The following is a 19833-nucleotide window of genomic DNA, read 5'->3' on the forward strand; positions in this document are numbered from 1 at the left end:
CTTATGTCTACTCCAATGTCGTTATATTCTTTGTTTTCTATAGGTTTAAAGTTTTGCATTTCATTTAGAGATTTACTCTTCCTAACATAGGGTCTGAATAAATTTTGACTGTACAATTTGTGCTTACATATCACTTATACCATTTAACTACAGGTTATTTTCACTTTCCAAAAATGATTTTTTTACCATAAAGTTTGATACTGATCTCGTGTAGATATTCTAAGTACCTAACAGTTATATTGAGTATTTATAGGCCACACTTCTCTAAGAATTTCAAGATAGTAATTTCCCCTATTATCACTGAAACTTAAGAATGTTAGCATGATATACTCTAAAATTAATTTGGTGCTTATATTCATTTTAATAGAAGAATTTTAATCTAATAAAATAGATTTCAAATTCTAACAAGTTATTATAGTGACATACCATTTGTATAATTCTAGTATAAGCACGAGTATTAAATCACATTTCAAAATACAGAGATAAAGCTGACACGTTGTGTTTCGGCGACAGGCAGGCAGACAGACAGACAGGCAGACGCAAAATACAGAGATATGTACTAGACTTCCAATATTTGAAGTTGTATTTTATATCTTTTGCATGTAAAATATAACCTCAGGTATATAAGATTTGTTTATTTATTTATTCATGAGAGACACAGGGAGATAGAGAGAGAGAGGCAGAGACACAGGCAGAGGGAGAAGCAGGCTCCATGCAGGGAGCCCGACGCGGGACTCAATCCCGGGACTCCAGGATCGCGCCGGGCCAAAGGCAGGTGCTAAACCGCTGAGCCACTCAGGGATCCCACCTCAGGGATATAAATATACTATGTAGAGCAAAAAAGTCTCTGAAGTATAATTTAGCCAAAACAACTGAAAATAAATTTATAAATATAAGGCAGAAATAATAACTTTTTAACCATACCTGAGTGGTATGTAAAACTCAAATCAATGACAAATGTCCAAAAGAGCTATAAAATGTTTATAATAAAAGATTTCCTATTAAATATCAGCAAGCTTTTATATAATTATTCTTCCCATACCCAGGTTGTTCTGGTGGCTATTCTTCATTGACTCTTAATGGATCAAGCATCATAATCTGGTATTAAAGAATTTAGGGCTTTTTTTAAGATTTTATTTTTAAGTAATCTCTACACTCAATAGGGGGCTTGAACTCACAACCCTGAGATCAAGAGATGCATGCTTTACCAACTGAGCTGTCCAATCACCCCAAGTATTAAGAGTTTTAAGTAGACACTGGTATCCAGATAGTTAAATGTTATATCCATCAATATCCATCAGACTCAAAATCTAAGTTCTAATTATTACATGTAAAAAAAAATGTCTTGCTAAATGCCATTAAAATGGTTACCACTTTCCAGAGACTTGAAAAAAAAAATATAATGCAAGTTTCAATTCACTTCACATATTTTTTAGTATTTTGAGTATCTCTTCTGGCTTAACACATAAGGAAGCTTTCTTGTTTTCATGGAGTTAATAATTTAGCAAAGAATGTAAGAATGATAAAAATATATATATATCTTGGTCTTTTCTTTGCTGCCTCTTACATTTTTGCAAGTTGATTCTATAAACCATTTCTGGTGAGAGAAGTCAGATTCTATCTTTAATTTGAAGAATCATGTACCTTCATGTTGTAAAGAAAAAGACATTTTTAATATTAACCTGAAATGTGTAAACAGCCACTCAGTAGAAAACTGATCACTAGAAACTCATCAGTAGAAAACTGATTAAACCACTTAAAATTTAATGACTTCAGAGTATAATGTTTCAGTAACTCTCAGAATCCGTTTACTAGACCTCCTTCTATCATAGGCCCAGGTAGGTGCTATTCAAATATTTATTGTAGTCGAAGGGTTTTCTAAGAACAATATCCTCATATTTTCATATCAGTTTTATTTTTCAGTTACAGGTACATTCTTAATCCAGAATCACCACCTGCTTTGTAATTGTTTGACTCTGCAAATATCAGAAGACACACGGATGGCCAACCCATCCCCCATGGTGCCCTGAGTGAAGACAAGTCAGCTTTGATATATGATGGACTAAAATCCCACTATGTAAGGCTCCAAGCAGTAAGAGGAACAGCCATCAACATTTATCTCCAACCATTTTTAAAAATGCTTTGAGAAACATTTTTAAAGATAAAGCAATCAAGTCACTTTTTTTTTTCTTTTGGTCATCTCTTTCATTCATGATTTTATTTCTCTTTTCTTTTTTTTATAAATTTATTTTTTATTGGTGTTCAATTTGTCAACATATAGAGTAATACCCAGTGCTCATCCCGTCAAGTGCCCACCTCAGTGCCCATGAGCCAGTCACCCTCACCCCCCGCCCACCTCCCTTTCTACCACCCCTAGTTCATTTCCCAGAGTTAGGAGTCTCTCATCTTCTGTCTCCCTACCTGATATTTCCCACTTATTTTTTCTCCTTTCCCCTTTATTCCCTTTCACTATTTTTTATATTCCCCAAATGAATGAGACCATATAATGTTTGTCCTTCTCCGACTGACTTATTTCACTCAGCATAATACCCTCCAGGTCCATCCACATCAAAGCAAATGGTGGGTATTTGTCATTTCTAATGGCTGAGTAATATTCCATTGTATTCAAGTCACTCTTAATAGGAATCACTACATCTAAATTCTTAAGAAGTCCATTAAGAACCAGAAGAACCATGGGATCCCTGGGTGGCTCAGCCCTTTAGCACCTGCCTTTGGCCCAGGGCGTAATCCTGGAGTCCCAGAATCGATTCCCCCATCAGGCTCCCTGCCTTGAGCCTGCTTCTCCTCCCTCTGCCTGTGCCTCTGCCTCTCTCTCTGTGTCTCTCATGAATGAATAAATAAAATCTTTAAAAAAAAAAAAAAAAAAGAACTAGAAGATCCAGCTAAATAGACAAAGTGAAGAATAAGGTGATAAATAAATTGGTGCCAAAACAAGATCAATCAACTACAAATGTTATTATAACAGTTATACAGTTATATAGAGATACACACTATAGTCCTTACTACCATACTTTGCCTAATTATAGAACTAAATTAGGCTTTGTGTGCTGGAGATAAAGAGAAGCTATAGGCCAGTTGGCGGAAAGACGCACGTAAGCAGACACTGCACATGGACTTTGAGGATAAAACAGCTAACATCTATCGAGCAATTACCATATGCTTAAACAATGTTCTAAGCCCACCCACTTACCATTTATTATGTAATTTTCAAAGTCAAGTACTATTCTTTTGACAACATTACTTTATTCTCATCTTCTAAGTTATAAGGACACTGATGTGTCAGGAAATGTGCCAAGGTTACATAGAGATTAAGTGACAAAGGATGGGTTTGAACCCAGTCTGACTCCAGAATCCATGTGTAACTATTATCATATGCCAGCTTTCAGCATCTTTAGTTGACTTTTTTAAAAAATAAAATTTGTAGCAACTTAGCAACTGGCCATGAAGACACAAGGCTGAATTTTCAAAGATTCATATGTATTCAAAGCTTCTCAATTTCAACATAGGCCTTACCATAAAAGAAAAATGTTGTCATCATCTATTGTATATCCAGGACTTGTAGCACCCAAGAATTCCAGGCTGGGAGAGAAGTGAGACTTAGCTCTAGTTTTGGTCTCCTGAAACTTCATTTCTGCAAAAGAGATAGCCAAAACTATTTCAAGTGCTGCTGTTACTTTGAATTATTTGCATTTCCTGTGTTTCTCCCTCATATGTACCCCATTCTCTGCTGAAATATGCAGGCACGGGTAAAGAATAGAAGCCGGTTCTGTGTAGGCTCATTATACAATACATAAATATAATAAAATCAGAAAATACAGATTAACAAGGCCCCCCTTAGAATCCAATTCTAGAGACAAGAACCCCTGGTATTTGAGTATATCCTTTCAGATAATTTCTGAAATAAATGTAAGTTTATGAAAATGTTTAAGCATAAAAAGGATTACACATACTGCACTATAACTAGTTTTTAACTTAATGTATCATGAATACCCTTCCATTTCAAGAAAAATAAACCTGTATCGTCACATTTCTATGATCTTGACAAAATTGATTCAACCAACTCTGGGATTCTCTTGATCTTACAGATAGATTAATAAAATAGTGGTAAGTTTAAAACTGCCAAATAAAGTGATTGATAGGATTATACCAGTCATCAGTGCTTTTTCTGTGGTGTTTGGATGTTTAGATGGAGGATTCTTGACCCTGGTTCTATCCATCTCAAGAAGATAGCACAAAAGATCACAGCACAACAGAGTGCTGTAGTATCGGATCCAAAATTCAAAGATTTAAGAACTACCTGAGCCTGAGGGCTAAATCCCAGTAAGAATCCCAAGAAGCAGAATTCAACTCCGGTGTTTGCCCTAGCCTTAGTCTGCTCAGAGCATGTGTTTGACCAGGGTGATCGGCTGAAACACGGACTCACCATGCATTTCATCATGGCAAACTGCGAGTGACCGATGAAGGGCAAACCACCACTGGCTCCTCATCTCAACCAAGATAACCAAGGGGTGGGGTGAGAACTAAGGCTTTTTCAAACTATCAAATTCCAACCACTAAGAACACTGAGCCCTGAAACAGCAGGTGACTAGAAATCCAAATGAAGTAAAAATAATTTTCTTTTGCACTTACTTCTGGTAACAGATGAATCAACTTCCATCTGGGAATTAGTTGAACTACGCCATCTACCAACTAACTACCGGAGCATCTTCTTTCCAGATGTATCATCTATGGAAAATGAAAAGTAAGTAAATAAATAAATAAAGGTCATTATCACATGACCCGAAGGCACACTAATCTACTCCCAAGTCATAACCCTATAGCCTCAAAGAAAATTAACCTCAAGGAAAACTTCATTCTTTATATGAACCTACAGTCAATACTATAAAGTGACCCATCTATTTGGAGATTGTCATAAAATGCCCAAGCTCAATATTACATTAGAGCAGGACTTCTTACACAAGCTCAGCTTTTCCTATAAATTTAAAAGTTTGGGTAAAACTGTGCAGTAAGTCCAACTAAACTCTGAAAGATTACAAAGTTAGTAGTCTCACAGGAAGAGAATAGGTGTGGAAGAGGAAGGAGCCACGTGCTGGCTGCAGCTAGAGCTCAGCAGCTGTGGGAGCAAATTCAGAGACACAGGGCACAAATGGCACGGGATGCTGCGAACCTCACCAAGTGCACAGGGTTGGTAACTACAGAAAACCCTGTACCCACAGAATCCTCTTAAAAAAAAAAAAAGGAAGGAGCCATAAATTCATAAGATAAATAAAAAGGTAATCTAGGGCCCTGACTTGCCCAGTCAGTAGCACATGCAACTCTATCTCGAGGTTACAAGTTCAAGCCCCACGTTGGGTGTGGAGCCTACTTTAAAATTCCCAGGGGGGGAAATCCCTGGGTGGCTCAGCGGTTTAGCGCTTGCCTTTGGCCCTGGCCCAGGGCTTGATCCTGGAGACCCTGGAGACCTGGGATTGAGAACCACATCGGGCTCCCTGCTTGGAGCCTGCTTCTCTCTCTGCCTCTCTCTCTCTCTCGGTCTCTCATGAATAAGTAAATAAAATCTTTAAAAAAAATAAAATACTTTTTTTTTCAAAGCACGTATTAATTTCATTTCAGCCAATGCTAATTGTATTTAACCTTTACTCTTGGTAAAAATTTATTACAATAAACTAAAGAAAACCTTCCTCTGACAGCAAAATTGAATTGGCATCATTTGGAGCCAATTGAATTGGCATCATTTGGAGCCCAAGCTGGCCACAAGATGGCGATACAAGAAAAAGCGTGATTTCATCTTCAACACTTGAGAGTCATCTACAGGCTGTTCATCACTGCAGGCAACCTTCAGACTATTCCCCATTCACCAAATTGCTAACTAGGAAGTTTCTTGTATTACATTTTTTTAATTTTTTTCTTTTATTACATTTAATTGTAATTTAAAACTTACTAAAATTATTACAACTATATATTTTTTATTATTATTTCTATTATTTTTATTATTACAACTATATTTTTTTCCTCCAGGAAAAGTCATCCTGACCCTTTTATTGTTGAAATTAAAAAATAAAAGATACTTAAATACAGGTGAACATATAGGGCAAAACAGACTCATAAAATTTAACGTTGAATTAAGCAGTGAGCTGAATGTTTGGGTCTCCAAATTGGCTTGAACCCAAAACTGCTTAAAAATAGGTATGTTCACAGTTAACGGCAATTGGCTTATAGGTGAGAGAATGGTCGAAGCTGTTCCATTGAACTTCCAGAGAAATTCTCTCCTCAAGAACATCCTTTAATTGTTGCTGCAATTCACTGTTCAATCTGGCCAAAACTGTGTTGGTTTCCTTATTGCGTCTAATTGATGCCAGAATTGCTTTCTTATCTTTCCCAACAGACCTAGGAATAGAAGGCTGTGAAGCAAGCACAGCAGCTAAGACACCTGTCTTTTGCGTATGTTCGTCAACTTTTTTTTTTTTTTTAATTACTTATGATAGTCACACAGACAGAGAGAGAGGCAGAGACACAGGCAGAGGGAGAAGCAGGCTCATGCACCGGGAGCCCGATGTGGGATTCGATCCCGGGTCTCCAGGATTGCGCCCTGGGCCAAAGGCAGGCGCCAAACCACTGCGCCACCCAGGGATCCCTGTTCGTCAACTTCTGACCTTAATTCATCTTCTGATTTTAATCTTCTTCGAACAGGTTTAGGTGGTGGAGCGAGAGGTGTTGTGCCTTTGCTCACATTGGCGGGAACACTAGCAGCTGTCTTTTCTTCAATTTTACTATCTGTTTTGGCAACTCGAAGAGAACTTGCAGGATCTGAAGCTTTTTCAACCGGCAAGACCTCTGGATGTTTCTCAGCTTCATCATCTTGTTCTTCATTTACATTTGATGCAGCAAATACTTCAAATTGGCTGAAATCTGCAAAATTTGGTTGTTCTGGCATCTGCTGAGGTGAGGTACTAATGTGAGTTATCAGGCCATCAGCATCCACTGGGCGATGCACAACGGGACCAGGAGCCTGTGAGGGCTGTGGTCTTGGAGGCACTGCAGGAGGATGGGCAACAACTCCAGCCTGTTGTTGTCCTGTGGTGACTGCAAAGGTCCGATTCATATCTAAAGATGATGATCTAGAATGAGAAGGCTGTGGTCTTGGAGGAGGAGGTGGTGGTGCAGTGTTATCAGGAGATGTTCCTGAATGAGACCTTTGATGAGTTACGTTGTTTCCAATCTGTTCTGGGTCCGAAGTAAAAGAATCTGAACTACTGTACCCATCTGCTACAGTATTTCCAGAAGCAAATTTCACTGATGAATTTATCTTACTTTCCTCCGACAGGTCGGATGTTTTCACCAGTAATGGGCTAGTGGGATTAGTATGATCACTGCCAGTTCTTTTCAGTTCCATTTCCTGCATGTGGATTTTGCTTGGAGTCATACGAATGGGAACTGGATGAACAATAGCAGTATCAGGATCAGTTGGTGCAATGTTAGAATCAAATGGGGTCAGAGTTTGTGAGCTTGAAGAGCGTTCACTAAATGTCTCCCACTGCTCACTGCTCTGATTCAACTCAGGCCAAGTCTGGTTTAGTGATGGCATTGATGGTAACTTGCTTGGAGGTGCTTCTGCAGGAGAGCCTGAATAACCTACCTCACCTGGCTGATCTCCAACATCTGCTGAGTCCTCCAAATCAATTTGGGCATTAGGCTTTCAAGGAGTTTTTCTGGTAAGTCACAGCCATTCTTCCTAGCAACTACCAGATGAAAAGCAGCACAAAACTCATCCAGTGTCAATGCTCCATCTTTATCAAAGTCTGAAAGTTCCCAAATATGAGAAAGTTCAAGAATAGGAAGTTTTGATTTTGTAAAAAACTCTTTAGCTGCAGATCCTGGAATAAATCCGTTTAGATCAGGCTGAATGGTTTTTAATTGATTTACATAATACTGCCTTTGTTCATCTGTTATTTTCCAGGGATCATCATAACTACTGGATTGCCTACAAACTTCATTGGCAGCGGTAGATGATGCTACAGTCCGTACTGTTGTCTGGTCCTGGACAGAAGCAGGATGCATGGTTAAAAGAGTACTGGTTGGTGGAGTATCTGCAAAACTGACCCAAGTTTCTTGCGGTGGAGGTGAAGAATGCCCTGACCACACTGCATCACCAGCAGAAGAACCTGATTGTGCTTCACCAAAGGGAGACCAAAATGGTCCAGGTCCTGCAAGAGGCCTCTCGCTATTTCCCCCACTGGGGTGACGGCTGTGCTTCCTCCGTGTGTGGAGAAGTTGGTGGGGACTGCTGGGGTGAAACTACTGGAGATGCAGGTTCCTGCTGATCTGCAGATGTACGAGGCTGGACAGTATCATGGTTTACAGATCCCTTTTTCACTTGCCCCCTGCCAGGTGGTGGTGGAATTACACCAGAGTAAGGGCCTTGATTTTCAGAATCTGAAGAATATGAGGTTGCATGGCGAGATTCCTGTTCATTCTTTGAAGCAACAAATCTTGGCAGAGGAAGGTCCTTTACTGTATTTATACTTTCCACTCCTAAAGGGAAACCAGACTGGGCAACAGCTACAAGTTTCAAAGCAATATAGAACTGACTTCTTCCAAAGTAACCAAGCCTCGTTGCACCACAAAGCTCCATAATCTGGAGGATCACGTCGTTGGGCATGCGCGGCCGGAATAGCTCCAGCACCCGCCCGTTGGCCGCCACCTTCTTGGTGCTCTCAATGTCGCAGTAGGAGAAGAGATCCCAGTAGTATTTCTGCTCCGCATCGCTCAGCGTTAAGCCTTCCATCTTCGCCTCCAGCTCACGCCGCCCCGCCCCGCCCCGCCCCGCCCCGCCCCGCATGCAAGACCCGGGGCCGGCCCCACGACCCCAGGATGGCAGGAGCCGAGCGCGCCCCGGCTTCCTCCTCGCCCCGTGAAGCCGCGCGGAGCCCCCGCCTCCGGCGCGCGGGGGGGCGCGCGAGCCTACAACTATATTTTTATCATGTTTGTGTTACAGCAGTGTGATACAGCAGTGTGAAAATTTAAAAATCCATAATAGCAGATACGATGGAGCTAGAAAGACAAGATTCATGAAAATTACTGTCCAAAAAAAAAAAAAAAAGAAGAAAAAAAAGAAAATTACTGTCCATGGGAAGTACCAAATAAGTGATAGAATAAGAATCATTGGGCACAGAAGTCTTCATGAAGAAAAAAGGTACAGGTCTTGAATGAGCTTTAAAATGACACTTAAAATAATACTGTATAGTATAGTTGCAAGTTGCTAAGAGATCTTAAAAGCTCTCATCACAAGTGAAAAAAAAAAAAAAACAACTGCACTGTCCAATAGATAACACTACATTCAGCCATTAAAATTAAATTAAAAATTAAATTCCTCAGTCACACCAGTCACATTGTCATTGCTCCAACAGCCACAGTGTGGCTAATAGGCACCAAATTGAACAATACAACTAGAGAACATTTCCGTCATCACAGAAAGTTCTGTTGGACAGCAGTGCCTTAAAGGATCAGTATAGGGGCGCGCGGGTGGCTCAGCGGTTGAGCGTCTGCCTCCTGCTCAGGGCGTGACCCCCGGGTCCCGGGATCGAGTCCGGAGTCGGGCTCCCTGTGTGGAGCCTGCTCCTCCCTCTGCCTGTGTCTCTGCCTCTCTCTGTGTGTCTCTCATGAATAAGTCAATAAAATCTTTAAGAAAAAAAAAAAAGGAATACAACTAAAGTAAGCTGACAGAAAGGAAGTAGTAGCTACCATTCTTAAAAATTCCTACAATCTGTCAAGAACTATAGAAATCATTTCACTCAAACTTTATAGTCTCATATTTCCAGGGAAACTTGAGGCTCAGAGAAGTTAAATAAATTTCCCAAGGCCACCTAGCTATTAAGAGCTAGGACAGAAATCCAGTTCTGTCAAAACTCCCCAATTTTTACTTCTCCATGCCACTTCCTATGCAAAATAAGAGGCGGAGCTACAGAAGACGGTTTGTTTTGGCAGATCATGAGAACGCTGTGCCAGCTCAGGTCAGAAAGAGTGAGGTGTTTTAAGTACTTGAGACACATAATCAAAGTGTTAGTTGAACTCCCATCCTATAGTTGAATAATGCTTTCGTTACGTAAGTGGTTTTCGGACGAGCGCCTATTCAATTAATTAATAAGGGAACATAGACAGGAAGTAAGGCCTGAAGTGCCAGGTTCCTGCAGTTTTAACAATGTCTACCTCGAAACTCCATGATCTCCTCACAGGAGAACAATTCTGTATCTAAAGGTGCAACGTCTCAATTCGAACCACCTCACAAACAACCTCGGTTGCAAAAGCTCTGGTCTCTGCATCCTTGGCACGTGAGCTGAAGCGTAAGACCTAAATCCTGATGTGAAGCCTACGACACCTCTCCCACGATGTGCTGCTCCCTGCAGGTTCTAGCTGTGCTTCAGCCACATGAAACCACTTCATATGTACTGAGCATTTAGGGAGCTCAAATAAATATTCTGTAAATACCCCAAGAACTATCAATGACCCACTCCTTTTGTTCCCTATGAGAGGTAAATGCTACTAAGTGCTAATGCTCATGGCCAAAATGTACATTTTACATATGCGAAGGTCTACACAAACGACAAATGGATAATACCCATCATCTGACGTTCCTAAGATTACTACTACTGCTCAGTTTTACTCGGTTCCACGCCGATGACTCCGTGCCCTTGCTGTGTCTAGCATTATGCGATACACCAGTAACTCAAAGAACCTATCTTTTTTCACTAGAAAAGACACAAATAACACTAAGAGACACAGAGACACAGAGAACACTAAGGCCTATCGTAGTCAAAGCTCAAATACTTGCTTTATGGTCCCATCAGCCTCTGACCATCCCCACTGAGAATGTCCGAATCCAAGCCCACTTGGTTGGCGGGGAGTCTACGGTAATGTTGCGGATGCTTCCATGTGCCTCTTCGGGGCTGGCACGCAGGCCTCTGAGGACCCAGGCCTGCCTTCCTCTGTGGACTCTATCCTCAACCTGAAGCAAAAGGAAAACAATACAGAACTTCATATAGGAAATAAATGCTGAATCATCACTTGGCGGAGTTTTCTTTTAGGGATGGCCCTATAAGGCGCTGCTATCAGAACAGATTCCAAGTTTTGCTTCCGGCGCGGTGCATGGTCAACTATGTTAGATACTGCTCTCAGTGCAGGAGGAATCCACTCACAGCATTTAGAAAATAAAAGTGGGGAGCTCAGAAACTCCCCAGAAATGCAGAACCATGCAGCTCATTCATGCCAAGAGAACAGAATTTCACGCAGCCCCAGTCCCACTGCTCGTGTAACAAAGGAAAACACAGTATCTGACCGCTTCAGGTCAAAACAGCGGGAAAGAATAACTTGAAATGAGGATAGAAGAAGCAATAACACCACTACTCGGTTAACTTGATATTTTACCTATTTCATAATACTTGGTCCATCTCAGAACTTATAAAGCACTTTCTATATTTACCTCATTTTTGCAAATACTATGTCATCTCCATTTTATAGGTCAGCAAGCAAGGTTTGAAGACTAAATGGCAGGCAGCCTAGTGGTTAAGATCATGAATTTTTTTTTCAAGATTTTATTTATTCACGAGAGACACACAGAGAGGCAGAGACACAGGCAGAGGGAGAAGCAGGCTCCATGCAGGGAGCCCGATGCAGGACCAATCCTGGGACCCTGGGGTCACACCCTGGGCCGAAGGCAGACGCTCAACTGTTGAGCCCCCCAAGCGCCCCAGATAATGAATTTTGAAGTCAAGACAAAACTGGATTTGAATCTTTGACTCCCCGGCATATTTGCAACTTCTCTAAGCTTCTGATTCCCCTTCTCTAAAATGAAAACAAATACCACCTACCTTAGGACTGTTGGGAAGATTAAATGAGGTAAAATAAACATAAAATACTTTGCACAGTAGCTTGCATGTAGTTAGTAAGTTAAATGTTTAATGTGCTGTTTTTATTATTGTGTCCAAGCTCAACCAGCTAATAGAGTAGGAACCCAGATACTCCGCCAAACAATTTCACTTTTCAAAATAATCTTGAAGCCAAGAAAGTCATTCATACCCCTCATAAGGCCCTTCCAAATCCGAGATACTTCTAATTGGAAAACTGGTTGTTTCACAAGACATGATTTTAGTCTTTTAAGACTAAGACCTACGGATCCCTGGGTGGCGCAGCGGTTTAGTGCCTGCCTTTGGCCCAGGGCGCGATCCTGGAGACCTGGGATTGAATCCCACGTTGGGCTCCCGGTGCATGGAGCCTGCTTCTCCCTCTGCCTGTGTCTCTGCCTTTCTCTCTCTCTCTCTGTGACTATCATAAATAAATAAATTTAAAAAAAAAAAAGACTAAGACCTAAAAGAAAAAGATATATATTTATACCTTTAGTGGGATTCCCAAAAGCTCGTTTTGCATGTTTACATCCCAAAAAAATTACCATTTTCCCTAACTTAATGCTAAAATACAAGTTTACCCCCTCAACACCATAATTTCGGGAAGCTATCCAACACAGTTTGCTATGTAACCCCTGGAACATGCCCCTTCTGCCCTTGGTGAACACAACCATGTGGTTTCTCTGGTTCTTGCTGCCATTCTTTCTCAACATTAGATACATGCTCACAGCAAAATAAACCATTCCTTACCTAAACTGAAGTGGGCTAAGGTATATTCACATAAAAGCCATAAACACGGTTTTGCTTTTTATAGAAAATCCTTTATTGCTCAGTCAAGATATTTATGGTGCTGGTTGGTTTCTAGTCATCATTGTGTACAAAATAAATATATGTAAAGGGAAGAACTGCACATTTAGAGTCCTGATAAACAATATATCAAAACCCACCTGAACTGTCACATGTGACAACTGACATGCACACTCATTTTGGGGCAAACAACAAGACTGTAAACTACCTAAATGTTGACAATAAAGGTTAAATAAATCATGGTATGCACATACATTAGATTGCTGTATAACCATTATAAGGAATGTGGATGGTGGTGCCCAGGTGGCTCGGTCCGTTGAACATCTGCCTTGAGCCTCGGGTCACGATCCCAGGGTCCTGGGATGGAGCCTGCATCAGTGGAGAATCTGCTTTTCTCCCCCTCTGCCTCTCCCCACTCTGCTCATACTTACTCACTCTCTCTCTCTCTCAAATAAATAAATAAATATTTTTTTAAAAAAGTGTGGATGTTCTTTATTTACTTATTTGGAAATCTTTTTTTTTCCCCCAATTTGGAAATCTTAACTGGGAAAAAATACCTGCTAGAGTATGTAAAGAAGAGAGGAGGGTGAAATGCATGTATTTGCTTATACTTACATAAAATATCTCAGAAAGGATACATAAGAAACTGTTAATGCTGTTCCTGGGGAGGGGAATTAGGTGGCGTAGGAGACTTGGTGATAACACTTTGGTCCCTTTTTAATTTTGAACCATAGCATTAAATTAACAATAAAGCTTGAGAATTATAAGGATTATGAGATATCTACAACCATCTATTACCACATTCCACCCACTAGTTTATTTCTGTCACACCTCTGCCCGTTAGAATAACATTATATTATATTCAAACTGATGCAGGATACAAAATCAATGTCCAGAAGTCAGTGGCATTTCTATACACTAACAATGAGACTGAAGAAAGAGAAATTAAGGAGTCAATCCCATTTACAATTGCGCCCAAAAGCATAAGATACCTGGACTAAACCTAACCAAAGAGGTAAAGGATCTATACCCTAAAAACCACAGAACACTTCTGAAAGAAATTGAGGAAGACACAAAGAGACGGAAAAACATTGCATGCTCATGGATTGGAAGAATTAATATTGTGAAAATATCTATGCTACCCAGGGCAATTTACACGTTCAATGCGATCCCTATCAAAATACCATGGACTTTCTCCAGAGAGTTGGAACAAATCTCAATGGAACAGCATAGAGAATCCAGAAGTGGACCCTCAACTCATGGTCAACTAATATTCGACAAAGCAGGAAAGAGTATCCACTGGAGAAAGGACAGTCTCTTCAATAAATAGTGCTGGGAACATTGGACATCCACATGCAGAAGAATGAAACTAGACCACTCTCTTACATCAGACACAAAGACAAACTCAAAATGGATGAAAGATCTAAATGTGAGACAAGAATCATCAAAATCCTGGAGGAGAACACAGGGAACTCCCTTTATGAACTCGGCCACAGCAACTTCTTGCAAGACACATCCATGAAGGCAAGAGAAACAAAAGCAAAAATGAACTATTGGGACTTCATCAAGGTAAGAAGCTTTTGCACAGCAAAGGATACAGTTAACAAAACTACAAGACAATCTACAGATGGGAGAAGAGATTCAAACTGATGTAGATCAAGGAGAAAAATGGAAATCAATTTACACTCAAGGTCACTAGGCAAAAGTTTTTATAAGAAAAAAGATAGGGGCAGCCCTGGTGGCTCAGCCGTTTAGCGCTGCCTTCAGCCCAGGACGTGACCCTGGGGACCCAGAATCGAGTCCCACGTCGGGCTCCCTGCACGGAGCCTGCTTCTCCCTCTGCCTGTGTCTCTGCCTCTCTCTGTGTCTCTCTCTCATGAATAAATAAATAAAATCTTAAAAATCTTTTCAAAAAAAGATACGCAAAATAAATGTAGCATTTACTTCTAGAAGGTATCAAACATTTATTTTAATACCTGGCCTTCATATATCTTGATTTTCAAAAGCAGAGCCTCGTAACGGTTATGGACTCACCCAAGGTCACTGGAGGAGTCAACTGTGACGCCAGTATGTGACTCAGGCTTGGCCTGAGCTAAGGCCCTTGATTTTTGTTTAGTATTTCTTAGGCCTTTTAGGGCACCCTCACTACCGTGGTGACATTAAAATTGGGAGCTCCTCTTAGGGTCACTAAAATCATCAAACTTCAGACGTGGTGGCCTAGGCTCACCAAGGAAGTGGAAATGCTCGGAGCAAAGGCCAGGGCAAAGAACATTTGCTGCAGCCCCCCACAAATCCAGCAAGGCCCTGGGCCCCACGGCCACAAAGGAAGTGAGGTGCACTGGCCTGAGCCTCCTCCCAAGGTCTAGCCTCTCACCCGGGGAGGCAGGGGTGGAAACAGCCTTGGGACACTAGCGGCACTGTCCCTTCAAGCAGAATGAAGCCGGGCACCTCCAGGAGCCGGGCTCCTCCACAGGAGGCACAGCCTGTGGCTTCTGGGTCCCTTGCCCGCGCCAGGGCTCGCCAGGACGCAGGGTTCAAGGGCCAGAGGAGTCCCGAACAACCAGGGAGCCAAACCAAGTGCAGGCTCAGCAGCCCGCCTCCCCGTGGGGGGAGCAAGAGCAGAGACCGGAGGCCCCGGGAAGTGGCCTCCACCTGACGGGCTAAGGAGCTACAGGGACGCCCTCCTCCTCTACCTTGAAAGGCCCTCGGGAGGCAAGCCCCCTTCACTGCCCTGACCCCAGGGAACAGTGAGGCACTGCTTTTAGACTGAACTTTTAAACCAAGTTTCCTTGTGAGTTAATGTGCTTATCACAAGTGGACTCCTGTGTGTCCTTGTCCCGGTTTAGGTGGCCCTACTGTCAATGACTTTCATTTCCTTAGGATAATTTCCTAATCTTTGTGACCTCAAAGTGGGGAATTTGTGCAAAGCAACAGGTTTCATTACGCCCGGCCTAGACCTAGACCCGTTCCCATCAGAACTTCCCTCCAGGGCCTTATTCCAGCTAATAGACCTATGAATAAAAGAGGCCGTGACTAAGGCTTCAGGCTTGGCGGGAACATCCAAGGTATAACCCCTTCCTCAACTAGCCCCTACCTTCTCAGCGTTCTGCATCGTGACTATCACTAGTTCAAACTCCTTTGTCTTTTCTCAGTTCCTCACAAATTTACCAGTGCTCCATCTAAAGATATAAAAGCTTCCTGCTCGGGTCGCTTCTTCAGGGCTTCCTTCTCTTGCAAAGGCTCCCATGTAAATTAAAAATTCAGTGAAATCCGTATGTTTTTCTCCTGTTCATCTGTCACTTTAATTTTCAGACCCTGCCAGGGACTCTACGAAGGTTCCCTTAGAGTAGCAGATGAAAATCTCTATTTCAAAAAAAAAAAAGAACATCTCTATTTCAAGGTGCTGCACAGGGGTATTCTAGGACATTTCACACAAGTTGTGATAGTTTCCAAGAAACTTTCTAGCTGCGCGATCTGGAATAAATTTCTTAAACTCTCTGAGACTCAATTTTCCCCTCTGTACCATGGGGATAGTAATACCTACGTCCCTAACATACAAATATATGATAGAGTCTAGCATAATGACCGGTCATAGTACATGCTCAATTCATGGGATCCTTCCTTCTTTGCTCATTCCTCATTCTTATATAGACAGAACAGGAAAAAGTAAGTAACCACTTGCATGAGTTTACTAATATACTATTATATTATATAGTAATTAATTCATCTACATATCATATAATTTTTTCTAGATACAAGTAAATCAATGAAAATTAGCTTCTGCTCCTAAATTTTGTGATTACAGACCTATAGTTACCCATAATTTCCTGCTTCTTAATAGTGGCAAGGTTACATTGCAGATTTTCTTTTTTTTTTTAAGATTTTATTTATTCATGAGAGAGAGAGAGAGAGAGGCAGAGACACAGGCAGAGGGAGAAGCAGGCTCCATGCACCGGGAGCCCGACGCGGGACTCGATACCGGGTCTCCAGGATCACGCCCTGGGCTGAAGGAGGTGCTAAACTGCTGAGGCACCCGGGCTGCCCTACACTGCAGATTTTCTTCCTCTGCAGTAAGAGATACGAGTGGATCATTCTGGAAAGCCAGAAAGATGAACGTAGGGCTCTCTGAAATCATTGTGAAAAGAACAACTTTAGTAAAGGGCTTTGGAACACCAAGATTACATACAAAGACAGAGATGTATTTTAAGGGTTAAAAAGGAAAGGCTGGCCCATCTCTAAAGTGGGGAATGAAGAATCTGGGTCCTGGATCCACCGGGTTGCAGATGCTGAAATCAGCTGACTCTACAATCCTGCAAGAGAGCATTAAAAAATGTGGAGCCTGAGTTGCTCTAAGTAGGACCTTTTGGGCCACTTAGTGGGATCATCTGTCCTCAAAGAACCTTACTGACCTGTGCAATGATCTACTTGAACAAGATCATCATTGCAGCACCATAAGGTAGCACAGCCACATCATGTGAGTGAAAAGCAATGGAGTCAAGAACTTACCAGACTGTGTTTTGGGATGGATGTGGGAGTCAAGCTGTCCCTCCCCGAAGCCTTAAGTCTTTTGGGATGATTTGGGGGAATAGAGAGGCATGTTTTTCTTAGTAAGGCGTCGGGAGACCATGTCCCTCCTCCATGCGCACCCTGAATTCATGGGAGACTTCAGGTCAGTTATAACTACAGGTAGCAAATGATGCGAAGATCATACCATATCACAGATTTATTAGCCCGCTATCCCCGATTCTTGATGTTAACATTATAATCAAAACCAAAAAAAAAAGCTAAAGAAAGCAAACAAATCTCCCCCCAAATCACCCTTTTGCAGAAACCTCCTTCCTCATCCCCCGCTCTAGTCACCTCCTGCGGAGGTGACTCTGATGAGACCTCCTGTGCGCCTAATATTTCTCTTTATCTCTTCCCCACTTTCATTCTTCCATAGGACTCATCTTCTTGCATAAAGTCCCTGACCTTGAGACCCCTGGGATAAATATTACACCTCTGCCTTAGTCACAATCTTTCTTCAGGTTTTCAGCCGGTTCTTCCCTTCTCTGCACCTGGAACCCCTTCCTCTTCCCATCTTATCCCATCAGTACCCATGATAACACCTCTTCCCTTTTTTCCCCACTGGTCAGGCTCTGCGAGTCTTCTAAAACTTTGTTACCGTTTCGTTTCCCAGAAGTCGAACAAATTTATGATGCCAGAGCAATAGGAATATTGCTAGTCTATATGTGAAAAATATACAAAAAATATCATAACGATTACAAGACCAAGCAGTGAACTCATATTTACATTCTGTAAATGTTTAGGACACCTGGGTGGCTCCGTCAGTAAACATCTCAGGTCATGATCTTAGGGTCCTGTGATCAAGTCCCCCAGTGGGCCCCTTACTCAGCAAGGAGCCTGCTTCCGCCTCTCCCTCTGCCTGCTGCTCACTTGCTCGCTCGCGCTCTCTGTCAAATAAATTAATAAAATCTTTTTTAAAAAATAAAAGAAAAAATGTTAATTAATATATTTCTTTGAGAGTTAGAGAGAGAGAGAGGGCACAGGATGGGGTAGGGCAGAGGGACAGGGAGAAAGAAACTCTACGCAGACTACTGAGTGCAGGGCCCCACTCCAGGCTGGATCCCATGACCCTGAGCTTGATCATGACCTGTGCCAAAACCAAGAGTTGGCTGCTTAGCCAACTGCACCACTCAGATGCCCCCAATTATTAAGATTTTTATGCCTTCTTTTTCCTTTTCTTTTCTTCTCTTCCTCCTCCCTTTTCTTCTTCATTTTTCTTCTGCTCCTGCTATTTCTCCCACATATTTTATATATTCTGAGATATCAGAAATGCTTTTTTTCTTTTTTTTTCTTTCTCCTTTTTTTTTCCAGAAATGTTTTTAGATACTACTTCTATACCTTCTTGGAAGCCAAATAAAGAAAATAAGATCGCACCTATTGCTAGGTTGTTTCAGCCATTTGAGGTTTGCAAGATCTTGTATACGAACTAAACGATTCTTATCAGGGTGTGGATGCTAGTTGCTCAGTCCAATGTGATACAAACCCAAATTGGTCATAAGGAGAACTCCTTTCTATTTTATTATATTTTATATTTATTTATTTATTAGCCGACTAAAACCTTCGTTGAGAGCCAAAATACCAAGAGGCTGTCTTCTGGAGGTTCTTGGGCCTCAGACCTTAGGAAGTAGGGCCCCTCAACCCATGATGTTAGAAGAAGGCTAGAACTAAGTTCCACAGCCAGGCCACTTTCTGTGTCTCCGACGCCAGGCTGAGCGGCAAGTGCTGTGCCCCTGTCTCCAGGTTGAGGCCTGGCCTGTGGACTCACAGCCAAGGTTCGCAGGCCGCACAGCTTGGTCCTCAGCTGGCCCCACGGGCGAGTGTGCACAGTCGAGGGCACAGCCGCCGCTGAGGCCCACCTGGGGGAGCACCTGCCATGGGCAGGTCCATGCTGCCAGGTGCATGAGGACATCACTAAGCTCCTCTCGGAGGGCTGCCCGTCCCTGGGGGACCAGGCTTGGGGGCCAGGCTCCCCTTCAGGCTTCCACCTCCCCCACCGAAGCCAGGAGCAGGTTGGTGGGATTGGTGGAATTGGCCCCAGCCTCGTTCTGCAGCAAACTCAGCACGCACGCGGCAGGTGCCCTCAGGTGTGGGCGGGGGGCGAAGGCAAAGGGGCTGGCAGCCGCACCATCTGCCCCCGTGTTCCCACACGCGTCCCACCCACCAGAGACGGCTGCCTGCCACGCACCAGCCGGAATGCACCTGCCAGGATGCACCAGCCGCCATGCACCTGCCGGGATGCACAGGACAACACCGCCACCCCTTTCTATTGGAAAGGCCTATTTGCTTTTGCTTGGGTATCACAAATCCATTTTTCGTATATTTATTTTCTGAAATAGATAGACTTCCCCAGAAAGCATGTACCTTACAGAGTAGCTTGATTAATCCATTTTTCCCGTCCTTATGGTATGATAGAAAATGTAAGGAAATCTTAGGAATATCACATTATAAGCAACACTACCTAAAATGTTCACTTACCAGGATAGGAAGTCTTGATTTGCAGTTAACTCTTCTTTTTAGTGACACGTATTTTGACTAATTCATC

At 42.2% G+C, this 19833-nt stretch overlaps 2 protein-coding genes and 2 non-coding genes across 5 annotated transcripts in view; all 4 read right to left on the minus strand.

Moving 5' to 3' along the window:
- Positions 1–17378, minus strand: part of CCNB1IP1 (cyclin B1 interacting protein 1) — a 28599-nt gene extending 11221 nt beyond the window's left edge. Inside the window, exons 1-4 of one of the 2 annotated variants that reach the window (XM_025439130.3) lie at positions 17232–17378; positions 10850–11023; positions 4651–4746; positions 3535–3652 (exon numbers count right to left, since the gene is read on the minus strand). In XM_025439130.3, coding sequence (XP_025294915.1) covers positions 3535–3652; positions 4651–4678 — 146 coding nt within the window. In that variant the 5' untranslated portion in view covers positions 4679–4746; positions 10850–11023; positions 17232–17378. The remainder of the gene's footprint in view (positions 1–3534; positions 3653–4650; positions 4747–10849; positions 11024–17231) is intronic. The other variant, XM_049094305.1, reaches the window with a different exon arrangement.
- LOC112654934 (small nucleolar RNA SNORA79) lies at positions 1965–2111 on the minus strand. The gene has a single exon (XR_003133478.3). It is a non-coding gene; the product is annotated as a small nucleolar RNA SNORA79 (small nucleolar RNA).
- Positions 4391–4467, minus strand: LOC112654935 (small nucleolar RNA SNORD126). Its single transcript, XR_003133479.1, has one exon. It is a non-coding gene; the product is annotated as a small nucleolar RNA SNORD126 (small nucleolar RNA).
- Positions 6041–8823, minus strand: LOC112654552 (ralBP1-associated Eps domain-containing protein 1-like). The gene is given in 5 exon segments (XM_049094306.1): positions 6041–6266; positions 6269–6475; positions 6646–7701; positions 7704–8278; positions 8280–8823. Coding segments are annotated over 5 exon segments (2397 nt in total). The 5' UTR covers positions 8807–8823; the 3' UTR covers positions 6041–6234.
- Positions 17379–19833: the final 2455 nt, after the last annotated feature.

The sequence above is a fragment of the Canis lupus genome, chromosome 15 (assembly GCF_003254725.2).
Source record: "Canis lupus dingo isolate Sandy chromosome 15, ASM325472v2, whole genome shotgun sequence".
Taxonomy (NCBI): Eukaryota; Metazoa; Chordata; class Mammalia; order Carnivora; family Canidae; genus Canis; species Canis lupus.